At 38.4% G+C, this 14,353-nt stretch overlaps 1 protein-coding gene across 32 annotated transcripts in view; it reads right to left on the bottom strand.

Moving 5' to 3' along the window:
* Positions 1 to 14,353, bottom strand: part of MBNL1 (muscleblind like splicing regulator 1) — a 204,081-nt gene that overhangs the window by 104,575 nt on the left and 85,153 nt on the right. For 4 of the 32 annotated variants that reach the window (XM_072727177.1, XM_072727175.1, XM_072727176.1 and 1 more), the window contains exon 2: positions 6,360 to 6,479. The exons of 25 other annotated variants lie outside the window; for them this stretch is intronic. In XM_072727177.1, the coding sequence (XP_072583278.1) occupies positions 6,360 to 6,365 (6 nt within the window). In that variant the 5' untranslated portion in view covers positions 6,366 to 6,479. Of the gene's footprint in view, positions 1 to 4,377; positions 4,940 to 6,359; positions 6,480 to 14,353 lie in introns of all 32 variants that reach the window. 3 more of the 32 variants (XM_072727187.1, XM_072727182.1, XM_072727186.1) reach the window with 1 other exon arrangement.

The following is a 14,353-nucleotide window of genomic DNA, read 5'->3' as shown; positions in this document are numbered from 1 at the left end:
CATTCCACTCAGCCCACGGTAGCTCACTCCGCCCCAGAACTAGAGCTCCAGCTGCTGGTCTGGGTTCTGCTTTCAAAGAAGAAAGAAGACAAGAACGACAAACCTACCACCTGCTTAACCAGGACTATTCTCATCATCTGGCGACACTGAGGCCAGTCCTTGACACCAACCCAGCTTGAGAGAAGTTCACCCACCTTCTGGAAGGTACAACCACTCCATATTTGGGTCAGTTCTGACCATCGATGCCTTCCCCCCATTTCTCCACTGGCCTGCCACTGAGCTAGAATGTCTTTGATGGGGACAGCATGCAGATTCTTGGAGAATGGAAAGCCATCCGATCACCAAGATCCTATCCATCTCTAACACTGTAGGGATTTCTGATTTTCATGAAACATGCGTTTCATTCTGTGAACATGCTTTCTTTTTAAATAAATATTCATATCTCTATCAATCATGAATGAAAGTCACTAATTGGAGGTGCTTTTTAATTTCCATCTTTCCTGTCCACAATAATGCAATGCAACGGAGGCTACCGTTAGCTTCATATACAGACAAAGAACTGTAAAGGGGGATGTAACTTAATCACGCAGCTTGCATGGGGCAGGGCTTGAAATTCCAATCCTTGGAAGCTCTGGGTCTAGAGTTTTCCCCAAACCACTGACCTCTGCTACTTTCCCAATCAGCACGCATGACATCGCGATTTATGCATCATAGAGGGGGATGGGGAGGCACGAGAAGCCGTGTCAGAGTTCAGAGGTGGCTAAGTTCTCGCTTCCTGGTTCCTGTTATAGAAAATGTGCATGTGTTCCTGTTCTGTTTGGATTCCCTGACACACAGACTTGAGCCTGAATTCTGATTCCATCCCTTTCTAGTGGCGTGACCTTGGGAAAAATTGTGCAACGACGTCAACAAGGTCTGTCTATTTTCTAACATGCTAGCCACTGCGCTAAGTGCTTGGCACACGCTGTCTCATTACATTAAAATGTATTCAATCTTCATAAAAACCCCGACAAGGAGACGACACTCACTCTTCATATTTTAGAGTGTTGTGAGATTACAATTGAGAGAATAGGTAGCTTTTTGTTCTAAGGTCAAATTGCCGGTGAGGGAACAGCAATCCAGACTGAGCCGGAAGGAAATTCGGGCAGAAGCATCTTGATGGCACTATGCCAGGAAAAGGTTAGTACTTAATTTGGGAACTAGCACTCACAGCCAGGGGTTACCACTAATTAGGACCTCTGCTCATTGTCCACCGGTCCAGACAGTTCTCATTCTCTCCAAGAAAGGATAGGAGTACATGGAAAAGAGTAAACAGGGGGGATGAGATGTACCAGTTTTAGGAGTTGAGTGATGGTAGAAATAAATACTCAGGGATCATTATGACTGGGATTAAGAACCTTATTTTGAGAACCAGCCTAAGACTTCTAAGACTTTCAGGGAGAACAAGTACTTCTTCTTCTTCTTCTTCTTCTTTTTTTTTTTTTTTTCTGAAATAAGTGTCACAAAAATTCCTATTCCAAAAGCACTCCAACTATTTTGCAAATTGAACTTTCTAAAAAGAGTGTTCAGAGTTTACATTCTTAGTTTTCCACACATTTTTCAATTAGGTCCATTTTGGGGCTTGAGCCCATCTTGGGTACCATTCAAGGGGACCGGATTGCGATTACAATTTCCACACATTTTTCTCTCAGGTTCATATTGGGTCTTGAGTCCACTGGGCAGCACTCAAGGGGACTGGATTACCTCCCCAAAAAAATCACATTTAAGGAGCCTGGACATGGTCCTATTAAATGATGATAGGTATCCAGTCAAATCAGGGAGAATTTGGATTTTGAAGTAATAATTCTATGTCAGGCAACCAGAAAGCACTTAACTAATAAATATATCAAATAATTTCATGTGTATATAATTATTGTAGTGCCGAGAATGTGTACTCTTTCCGCGTTCGTGATAACCACAAATCAACAGATATCTTTAAAGATGCAAGCTGAGGAATTTTTCAACTTTGGAAACAATGGAAAGCAATTAAAATTTTTTTGCTTAGAAACAGAAAATCAACCACATATATATATACACGTAGGTCTACTCTTCTCCGTATTAAGAATCTAAATTTTCAGAAACTTGTTAAATATACAGGATCATAACTAAAGTAAATGGCAAGCCAGAAATTCAATACTCCCCTCAAACAAAAATATTGTAATGATTCTTCCGCTGTACTTTTCCAGACCCTGATATAAGGAAAGCCACATTAAACAAGGCAGAAATAAAAGGGGAATTCTGAAGGCCTCAATCAGGCTACCCTGCAGCAGTGACCACATGTTTATCAGCTATAATCAGACACCCTTGATATTGCAGAAACTCACTTTAATTCCTAGAATCTATTTATTGCCCTGCAGACACTGGCAGGATGACCGCCCAAATATACCTCAATTTCAGTAAATAGCATTGCAGAGAGGCAAATACGCTGGATTAGAATTCAGTGATTTGCATTCTGGTCTTGGCTCTGGGCTTCAAAACTGTGAATTACCAGTCTTCTGTTTCCTTATCTGCAAAAGGGTCATTCTACTATTTATTCCATAGATTTTTCTATTCAGGTAGTGGCTGAGAGCTTCACGGCACCAATATTTTATATCATGTATCTTTTCTGTACATCCTAAAAAAGAAATCACTAAAGTCTAAATATTACTGTATTGAGTCCAGTTTGTGGGAAGTTACTTGGTCCATTAAACACACTGAATACCACTAACTCATTCTGTTCCATTAAAAATATTTTTAAGTAATATTAAAGCTTTAAAATAATTCTGTAAACGCCTACACTAATTTCAATCTATCACTCTATCTTAATATTTAATTACATTAAGTATATGATTAACATAATAAACAATCTATAACAGTAATAATATATAATTTGATGATTATAGCTATTGTTTCAGTTCTTGTCCTAGTAAGAATTCTAAACAAACAGAAAAAGAAAAATGCACTTCATAAGCCAACCTGAGAATAACGCAAACTCCTGGCTTGAGATCGTGCCTTACATTTTCAAAAACTGTAAACTCATTACAAATGTTAAGAATTAAAGCATTACAATTTTCCTTTTCTATTTTTACACATGAAATCAATTACCCAATTTAACGCACTAGAAAGACTTCAAAACATTCCATTTACTTGTACTTTTGAGGTCTAGAGGAAATAAAATTGGGGTATTTTCAAGTGTAAATAAAATACTTTGCTGCACATCTTTTAGTTTCAAAAATAGGCATCCTAAGCAAGCGCTACCAAAGAGAAGTCTGATGCTTCCTTTTGTACAGCTATTAGTAAACATTCTTCCTTTTTCATTTTTGAAACCTCCGTTACATATTTAGTTATTGAAATGAGGGAGTATCAGTGTGACAGCCAATAGCCTGGATTCCAACCTCAGGGAATCAATTAACAGATCGAGTCCATATGGGAAAGAACACAAAGGAGAAAAAAGGAGACCTGAATGGAGAGTAAGGCCACTGAGGATCACACACTAGAGGAGCTGCCTTAACACCACGTCACGGACTAATGCTCATGAATGGAGGCAGGGTAAAGAATAAAGGGTTACAAATAATGCTCACGAGATGATCTGTGCTGTTCACTCCACGATGCTGTTGATCTGTCTCTTACACCCTCCCCTCCACCAACACACCCACCGCTCGTCCAGGTTTTATATATATATCCATATGGAGTGATCTCTTTTTTTTTTGCCCAAAAAAATTAGAGGTGGGGAATAATTCCTTTTTAAAAAAACTGAAAATAAAGTCCTACAAGAAAAGAGACGGCTACGTTTAGAATGCTCAGCAGTGATTTTTGACAAAGGATAGTAACATACCCTTGCACTACCACGAGCTGAGCGGCTCTTCCTATTCCTTTCGGATTAATTATGGCTTTAGAACTTTGAATGTAAAGAATTGGAGGATATAATAAGGTGATGTTTCTGCTTTTGAACAGTAACGGGTAAAAAAAATACAGGCATCTGGGAACTTAAATAACTTCTATTTTACTTCTGACTGTTCTAATTCTCGAGACTTCTCCTACTGGATACACAATGCAGATTTTGAAGGAGAGAAGAAGTGCTTCATAGATTCCAACTCAAGTAATGGAAAAGGTATTTTTAAGAATCTATTCAATGCCAAGTTTTAATATAAATAAAACAGATTAGAAATGTGAATATCATACCGAATTCTCAAAAGAGGTGTTTTAATAAGTAGTTACCCAATCTAAGATTCATGTGTTGGCTTTATCACCGAGCACAGAGTTCTCCAAGGACATACTTTAGCTACTGAGTCTACATTAGATCCACGGCTGGAGGTTTTTAGCTTCTAGAACAGCTTCCTAGAGAAATCAGAATCTTACCTTTACATATCTTCCGCAGACGTTTCCTGGTGCTTTGAAAAGTCCTGAGGTCTATGTCAAACGGCCATTCTCTTGCTCCCAGGGTCTTAGGGGCTTGGAGAAATCCCAACACCTGCTGCTACCACTGAGTGTCGAGGCTAGAAAAGCTTCAGGGTTTCGACAGCAGGATCACTGAGCCACAGCCAAAGCTTGGGAAGCCTTAACAACTGAAAGCAAGTGTAGAGGGCAACGTGGTACCCAGCACGGGCTCAATTGTAGCAGCAGGGGGAGGAATGTTCCCGCCCTCACAAGGGTACAGAGGCAGCCATCAGGGAACCCAGGCTCTGTCAACAGACAGGGCGGAGGAAGTGGAGACACGACCACGCAGCACGAGACCGTGGGGGGGGGGGGGGATGGAACAACTAGCACAGAGCTCAAGGTAGCGTTTGAAAAGAATCACCAAAATTCCCCGACAGAACACAAGAAGCAATGGCAAAATGCAACGGAATACATGGAGACAGGCCATTCTAGCATCCCGTAAGAGAGCCAAAAACACAGTTGAGGGGCATATGGAGCTCTAGTTCTAGAAAGAAAAGTAAGGAAGACATATTACAGTATGCCGACTGTAGTTGAGCTTAACAGTCTAATCCCCGAGACACAGAAATTCCTAAGTCCTGTCATTATAACATTCACATTAAGGAAAAGCAATTTACAAATATCTACAACCACGGGGGGCTCATCCACAAGGCAACAGAAATTAAAAGGCAACGTCGTCCATTACTGGAGGAGAAAATGCGACAGAAGTGTTCAACTGAGCTGGTTTTTGACCTCAGAAGTAATGAAAATTGCTTTTTAAAGAAGAGCAACGGATGCTTTATCAAATACATCACTTTCTATTCTGATCAGATTAGGAAGACCAGAGGAGTTCAGAGAGAGAAGAGAGAATATGAAGACAAAGAAGCCAGTGGACAAAGAGGATTCAGAAACCAGAAGGGGAAGACACAGAAGAAAAGGGAAGAAAAGAGGAGGAAGGACAGGAAAATGTGACTAACGTACTAGGTGTTAATGCACCATCAGATAAACCACTCACTAGGACTCTCCTGAAACCGGGCTTCATGATACTCTGTTTTCCAGAGAGCCCCTTCTAACTTGTTAGCCACTCTTCACAGCTCTTCAACAACTCACGAGCCCTCAGGAACTCATCTGGGGGAGCCCCCTGAATATTAAATATCCAACAGGTACAAGAGACCAACCCCTTAAGGCAATTTTGCTTTAAGGAGCTGGAAAAAAAAAAATCAAGTCACGTGGTAGGCTTTGTCAAAATGAGAAAAATAAAATTTTAGAGTGAGAAAAATTGAGAAAGCTCATTCAAATTATTCACTTAACTGACAGAGAAACTTGCTCAAGGGAACTACAGCTTGGATTGGTACATATATATACTAGCGATGTCAAAGACCCCTCCTGTGCCACTATCTGGCTAATAGACCCAATATTGTCGTACTCGTTTGCTTACATAATGATCTTGAATTGAAAAGAATATTCCTGGCAAGCATTATGCGTACTAAATGGCTTCTTAAGTGAAAATTCTATATCTTTTGCTGTTTAAAAAAGGAGGTGCTCCTTGAGAATTGAAAGGAGGAAAAATTGCTTTCATATACTAAAAAAGCTTTTCTTTTTTGTTTTTAGATCACTCTGGGTCAAGTGGAAAACAAGAGTAAAAATCACATTGCAAAATGTGTTTCACGTACTGAGGGATCTAACCAACTTCAGGATTAGGATCTTCAAGTAGGAGAGCTGGGAATGGATATGAACTTCATTTAGGGAACATATAAAAAGATCACAGGTCACCAGTGTGAAAACTAGGACTTCCCTCCAAAACAACATTCTGATGTTCAGATTGTGAGAGGCCGTTTTCCAACGGTTGCCATGTCAGTCCTTGAGAGATCAGCCCTTCCCAAAAGATACCTTTGCGAACTGGCTTCCCATTTGCCTTATTCACTCACCAGCATCCATTAGCCAACTCCATGCTTTATCTTCAATAGATAAGACACAGCTTCTTCTTGCCATGGTGCCATGAAAAGGATCCAGAAGGTTCCCCTTAAACAACACTTCCTGAGTGACTGCTGCAGCACCAAGAGTAAAGGATATGCCAGGTCAGCCACTCTTCCTTCCCAGCAGTATTAGCAGCAGCAGCAGCAGCAGAAGCTGGAGCAGACCGTTTAGACCCAACTCCTTGCAGGATGCTAGCCAAAGCACTCTTGTTTACTCTACACCTAGACAGAGTTTGCCCGTATGTTTGCACCTTTTCCCAGAGTGTCAAAACAGGTGTTTTTACTGTGATCATGCTTAAAATCTGCTCCCCAAACAAGGCGATAAATATACCGTCACTATGAAATTCTTAGTCTCTAAATCTATGGAAAACATGTTCTTAAAGGTTTCGCTCTATTACAAGGAGGTCCTGATGAGCCCTTTTAAGAATTCATTCGCCCTCCTCACTCCTACTAAGCAAGTGGATCGCCCTAAAGGTCCCTGTTAATGAAAGAAAGGATGTTACCATATAAAATAAAAGCCGTCGTGCAATATTGGCCACTTCTTTCCTAATGTTCTATCTGCCTTCCTGGCACAGGGTCGCTTCTTGCAAACACTAATGTTTTCATAATCTTTACAACACTCCCAACAGATGGGGAAATATCAGGTCTTACGATACGATCTTTATTTTACAGAAGGAGCAATGACTTCTTTGCTACTATATTTTATTTCCATTTTGATGTTATTGATGAATTGCTTTTGCTTTCAGTGCCGTTCAACTTAACCAGGGGCTAGAATATCGCTGCACAAAAGAGTCGGCCAGGTAACTTCATTAACGAGGCATTTACCTAACGGATGTCTCCAGAGCTGAAATCTTAACAGACATAAAAAGTTATCCAGGTGAGATTTTTTAAAATTTAAATACCTCGAAATAATTCAAATAGCTCAACCAAGGATATGTGTAAAACAGATGACTTTTTTCCTAATACGCAAATGCTATTTACTTATTAGAGAATAACTGTGAAGAGTCATTAATACCAGAAAACAGAAACTTTGCTCCCTCCGTAGTAGAGAATTCCAAATCTCATTAGCAAAATGGAAACCCTGCACACACAGAATCTTAGGATACAATATTTTCTGTATAATAATACTCTTCACCACTTACCAGGTGCCAGGCGCTGGTCCTAGCGCTTTAAATGCATTATCCCATTCAATCTCCACAGCAACTACAGATCACCTATTATTACTGCCTCATTTTGCAAATGAGGATACTCCGTTTCCATCACACGCTCAAAGTCACGGAGCTCGCACCTGCCGAGGACCCGGGCTGTCCAGTTCAGACCTGCAGCTCTTGAACCTTTTGCTAAAACTGCCACACCAGTTTTGGTTTTCATTGCTTTGTGTATTTGCAAGTATAGCTTTCACAAGATAGATTTTGGAAAGTGTTTCCATAGGATTAGGAATTTAATAATGGTTAACATGCATATGGTACAAATCGTGGGCCACGAAAATTCCGTATGTTCTTGACATGTGTTATAAGGCTCATGACACCCCCAACAAGGGAGATATGCTCCCATTTAGTGGAGTGCATCGGAGCACTCAGAGGCATAGAGTGTTAAGGAAGTTGCCAAAAGTCATACAGCTACGAAGGAGCAAATGTAAACTGTGAACCCAGGGAAGGCAGCTCCTCAGGTTGTGGTTTATGCCTCCACCTATCCTCCTCTGCCTCTTGAAAGCTGATGGTGCCTGACACTTCAAGAAAGGGAGTGAGAACTGCCAGGCCTGGCCAGAACTCTGGTGGGAAGAGGATCTGCTATTTCTGTGTCTTTCCAAAAACTTAATATGCATAAAGTACATCAGTTTACAAGAGACACAAGTCTACATCCATTTCTCTTAACGATGTTTACTAACTTGAGGAATTAAATGTTTCGTGTGGTTCTTAGATTTCAAAAGAAGCCAAGCACAATTTCAGTTTTCACCTTTTTTTTTTTTTTTTCAAGCATATCATATCTTCAGAGGCACTAACTGGGCGGTAATAACATCATTATCACTCAAGTACTGGCCATCCTGTTGGGGGGATGACCATTGCTGGCAGCCGTACTTCTATTTCACTGCCATCATTTAATTATACATTTAATTATGTGCGGGACCAAGACAATAATTGTGAGGTCAGAGGAAGCTTCAGAAATCTCAGGATCATCCCTTGAGTTATGAGCTGAAGTAACCTTGGACCAAGACACCTCCTTGAATATTCAGCAGCTGAAATGACCTTCTCTGAATTAGCTCTTGAGGACACAAAGCCATCTGGGTCAGCTCAGACAGCTCAAGTCAAGCACCTACGGTCAAAAATGTGAGACTAAGAAACCAATGAAGAATACTGAAACCCATCTTTGTCTTTAATTGGGCAGCGAGCCTAACTCTCCAGACTAAGTGTGGCTAGCTTCAGCTTTTCAGGCTTTAACCTAATATAAGTTAGCACAAGAAACCAGAAAACTTCAGAGAGAAAATACAGTTATGGTGAAGGCATCTACCCTCTGTCAGAATTTAGCCACAAGCTATAAGAAATGTAGCCATTTGGTGGCATTTAGCAAGAAGAAATTTAGGTGCCCATGTGGCACTGCTTGAGGTGCTGCATTCCATTCTATTTACTCTCGATTATTTTTAAAATCAAAAGTTCCCAAAGAAGGAAGACAATTCTTTACCCAATCTCTAGACAATTATCTTCTCTCCAGAATTCCTTGAGTGGTGGCATTATACATTGTACCCACAGAAGCTTGATTCACTCTTTGGCTAACAACAAGATTTAAATTTATCTGTCTTCAATGCTAACACTAAATTAACACAAAAGTTATTCAGAAGTTCTAAAAAAAAAAAAAAACACACACCACATTCTGACATCTTTTGGGTGAGGAAAACAAAGTAATCTCCTAGGCTTTTATATAAGATAGATCATAACAGATGATTCCTATGACCTTGGCTCTACTAAGTGATACACCAGGGAGGTCAGAACTCAATTATTCAAGTCAAAATATATATATGTATATATATTTATATTTATTTATATTTATATTTATATTTATATTTATATTTATATTTATATTTATATTTATATTTATATTTATATTTATATTTTCTGGCTGTTCAAGTTATCTACTGCAGCTACAATCATTATTTCTTGCTGATGTTAACAGTGCAATTAAAAACACACAAGTGTGGGTCATTTTAAGACTTTACTTTCAAAACAACATCAAATAACAGAAGTTATATTTGTAGATGACCACATGAGCTGCTTCTTATCCATCAAGTCTTACTACTGGGAATACTCTCTTTCATTTAATTCCTTGAACTTGGCTTTATCTGGAAAGAAACCTATTAATAAGCACTGACTCTAGGTCATGTTTAGATCAACACAGGTGACATTGCAGTGAGCTACCCACCTTCTCCTGAAACTAAACAACACATTTTTACCAATCCTTAACTAATACTAAGTCAGTGAACTATAAACTGGTGACCTAAAAGTGAAAAGCTGTAATTGTGCATTACAAATTCCTGAGTCATTTTGTCCTCGCAACCTTTTGCTTTAAATAAACCTGAATGCTAGCTAAAGAAAATCTACAAGCAACTCAGTATGACTTAGTGTTTCCAAACCAGGAAAAGGAAGGACTTTCAGTGTTCGAGATAACGTTTGTTTTCTGTAGTCTGGAAAATAAACATTTCCTATGTAGTTAAGCAGTTAAGCCCAGGGACTCTGTGTGTGTGTGTGTGTGTGTGTGTGTGTGTGTGTGTGTGTGTGGAAAGTGCCTGTGTTTGTGTGGATAAGGATAGAGAGGACAGACAAAGAGAGAAAGAGGAGAGGGGGGAAAGGAAGAGAAAGATATATATATATATTTTTTAGTACTATTTAGTGCTCATGTAACACCAAATTTTGTGCTGGAGTTAGAATTTATCTCAGCAAGTCTGCGCACATGAGCCATGAAAGAATTACAATTTGGCAGTCAAATCAACAGGAAATGCTTACCTGATTATACAGATTACATTTCTCTATTAATTGGATGATACGGAATGATATATTACATACAGTTGCATAAAATAATAGCAGTCTTGGGTCTCTAAATTGGTTTGTTATCTTTTTTTCAATATACATAAGCCATTTTCTGCATTTAAATAATAATGTCATTTTCTTCTTGATCGAAGAATACGTAGACTTTGCCCTGCTATCATGCTTACATAACACTAGAGATATCTACTTGATTTTAATACATTTTATGGAATTTATTGTTTCCTGGAGTTACTAAGCAATGGCCAGGAGAAGTAATCCTTTTGTATTTGTCAAGTGGGGATACGTATGTAACTTATCAAACGACAGTTTAAGTTGTCAAGGTATGAGTAAGAGCTTCTACGGCAACCATCCATCTTCCCATGTGTTGGTTAAAATGCATCCTACAAGCCTCTGTTTCATGTCTGGGTACAAGATTATAAATTAAAAGGACAAATACCACCTCCATGTCAGGTATATGGCTTCATCCTCATTGCACAACTTTGAGGGCAGGCTTATTGCTGTTCCCATATGACAGAGGAGAACATTCAGAGAGGTTGGAAAATGCTTCCAGCAAAACCTGTTCCACAAATGCCTCTAAAACCTTGGGTAGAAACTAGGGACTAATGGGATTACATATACGTGTGGACACACACACACACTTGTGAGGTTTACTTTCTTCTTTTCTGCTATAGGGATTGTTATATATACATTTAAGATACACAGAGAGTTACAAGTAACATTTTTGAGGACTTACAGAAATAATTCTTAAAATATTTGGAGACTGTGACTCCTTCAGTTGTCAGATAAGAAAATGCGAAGGGAAAATTATTTCAAACCAAATAGCATACATATTTTAAAATATCCAGAATGCCTGAAAATAGTAGGATGTTAGTTTGTTTCAAAAGAAATACATTTTCTTCACGCACATTTGACACTGCTGGCTGACCTCAGCCAAGTCAACGAGGTTAAAGAGTAAACATCATTCTTTTATTTTTACAGGGTTCTCTTAAGGCCGAACAGAAAAGTCCCCCGTTTTTATTTTTGTCATTAATACAAACTTTATATTGTAAAATTACATGCGACCAGTATTATTCCTATTTTAGGCCTGGTTTCACTCCTAAATTAGCTCGTATCTGTCTCTTAGCACTAGCACTTCCAGTTCTACATTCCTGTTTAAAATATTTCTTCCCCCTCTCTCCACCTTTTTTTTCCCTTCCAGAAATGACTAATCTTCCTGTTATTCTACTCTGTCAGTTTTTCCCCTGGTATTCTTTTCATGTTGCGTAACGTTTACTTTTCAACAACTCCTTTTAGAATTTTACTACTGTATCCTTGATGCTAGCCTTCCGTTTTCAACAGATTAAAACAGTCAATATTTATCTATTAGCAAACTTTTTTGTCGACTTTTGTGCTATTCAGATTAAGCTATCTCTTCAGCCCAAAAATGCAACTATTCTCTCAACTGACATAATACAAATGTCCATGTGTCGGTCTTCAAAGTTAAATTCAGTCTAATCCTCTATTACCACACACCACAATTAAAAGGGCTTAGCTTTTTGTCTCCTTTCAAAGTTCCTAATAAGTGCTAGCAAAGCAACATAACACCACTTCTTTAAAAAATAAATTTCTAAAAAAAATAAATAAAAATAAAAAATTAAAAAATTAAAAAATTAAAAAAAAAATTTCTCTTGCTTTCCAGCATTTCCCCATGACATCATAAAACATGTGAACATAGACTTAATAGGCAGAATGTAAAGGTCTTCATCTTTCTGATTTTCATTTCCAAAAAAATTATTTTAATTATATGCCAAGGATCTGACCTCTACCCTAACCCTAAATCATCAATAACAGCTATAGAGCTATACTATCTGAACATGAGTAGAGTTCCTTTTTTTTTTTTTTAAGATTTTATTTATTTATTCATGAGAACACAGAGAGACAGAGAGAGGCAGAGACACAGGCAGAGGGAGAAGCAGGCTCCATGCAGGGAGCCCGACATGGGACTCGATCCCGGGACTCCAGGATCACACCCTGGGCTGAAGGCAGGCGCTCAACTGATGAGCCACCTGGGGATCCCCCATGAGTAGAGTTTCAATCCTAGAGAAAACATCTGAGTTTTAGAATTATGATGACTATTTAAATATATCTAAAATTTACAATATAATATTGTATGCCTAACAAATTGTTAATCACAACCTCAGATTTACGTAGTCCATTTTTTTTTTGGCAAATTCAATATTATATTATCTCATAGTCATAGAATCCCTCTGAGAAGGCAGTTTCTTACTGGTCCTATTTACACTGGCTAGCCATCCAAGAAGATGTTCACAAGGCTTTAGAAATTGTACATTTTCTAAAATCCAAAAACACTTTTAAAAATCCTGACAAAACACATGTGAATTATAGGAGATAAAGACATCCCTACAATGTCACTCTCACTTCCTGAAAATAAAAGTCAAATGAAGTTCCAATATTTGCTTAAGTTAAAATAGCAAAAGATCTTACCATTTACTTTTAGTCTTGGGGGGAATCCCCATTATTGCCTCTTCTTACTTTTTCAAATAACAAAAATTAAACTTCCTTGTTTGTCACATACAATGCTCTACATGGACACATCTCACTTTTCTTTGGGTCAGCACAAACAACCTCACTTTCAAACTTCTTTCCTGTCTCTATTTCAGACTCTAGGGCCAGGGACTCTAAAGCCAGCTAAAACATTCTTGGTTAATATTTATAATATAGGACATCAAATATTATAGTAACCAAAACCGGATTCATATACACATTTATTTTGGAAAATCACATCACATCAGAAGTAGAAAACAAATCCAATCTATATACTCTATAAGAAAGGCAGGGCTCATGGCCACATCCCCAGGGACTAGCACAGTGTTTACCACCCCCCCCCCTCCAAAATGACGCTCAATAAATATCTTCTAAGTGGATAAACTCAACCATATAGGGGCATATTATGGTAAACTAAAAAGGAAAGACAAGATACTTCCTGGAACCGTGGGAAATAATATTCTCAAAATGCATTAATCAAAAAGAGGATTAGGAGAAATAATTCAAAGAATATCCCCAAGGGAAATTTGTATCAAAATTTGTTAGAATACTTTGAATGTATCTGTAACTATATTTAGGTCTTATATTAAGAAAAAAGTTAATGTCTGAATCTGAAATTGATAAATACAATAAAACTCCTGCATTTTTCTCTAATATAAACCATATCGTGGAGGTACCAATTAGTCATTAAGAAAAACTTCTTTATTAGAAAAATTACATAGTGAATGCAGCAGGTATGATAATAATTAAAACTCACCATTCGGCAATCTCTTTAAAAACCATGAATCTAAGAACTGATCAAAAATGAGGGGAAGGGATCCCTGGGTGGCGCAGCGGTTTGGCACCTGCCTTTGGCCCAGGGCGCGATCCTGGAGACCCGGGATCGAATCCCACGTCGGGCTCCCGGTGCATGGAGCCTGCTTCTCCCTCTGCCTGTGTCTCTGCCTTTCTCTCTCTCTGTGTGACTATCATAAATAAATAAAAATTAAAAAAAATAAAATAAAATACTTAAAAAAAAAAAAATGAGGGGAAGCCACTGGTCCAAGTCTGATGAAGAACCGGCCTAAGCTGACCTGAACTCACTGATAGATTTCAGCACCATTAAAAGTGGGAACAACAGAAATTATGCCCCTTTGGTGTGATGCAAGCGAAAAGTACACAGCACCATCGAGAAGTATTCTCACCAAATAATAATAAATTGAATTACAACTGAACTCAATTCTAGCTTTAATTTCTAGTCTACAGAAAATGAGGGTGATGGAACAACAAGGTAAACAACACTATAGGGAAACAACTAGCTAAATTTGGAACCTCAAACCTTCTTCATGACAATGATTGAATTTTTCAACAAATAAAAGCATGGGG

The sequence above is a fragment of the Vulpes vulpes genome, chromosome 11, assembly GCF_048418805.1.
Source record: "Vulpes vulpes isolate BD-2025 chromosome 11, VulVul3, whole genome shotgun sequence".
NCBI lineage: Eukaryota > Metazoa > Chordata > Mammalia > Carnivora > Canidae > Vulpes > Vulpes vulpes.
This window is presented reverse-complemented; position numbering and strand designations above follow the sequence as displayed.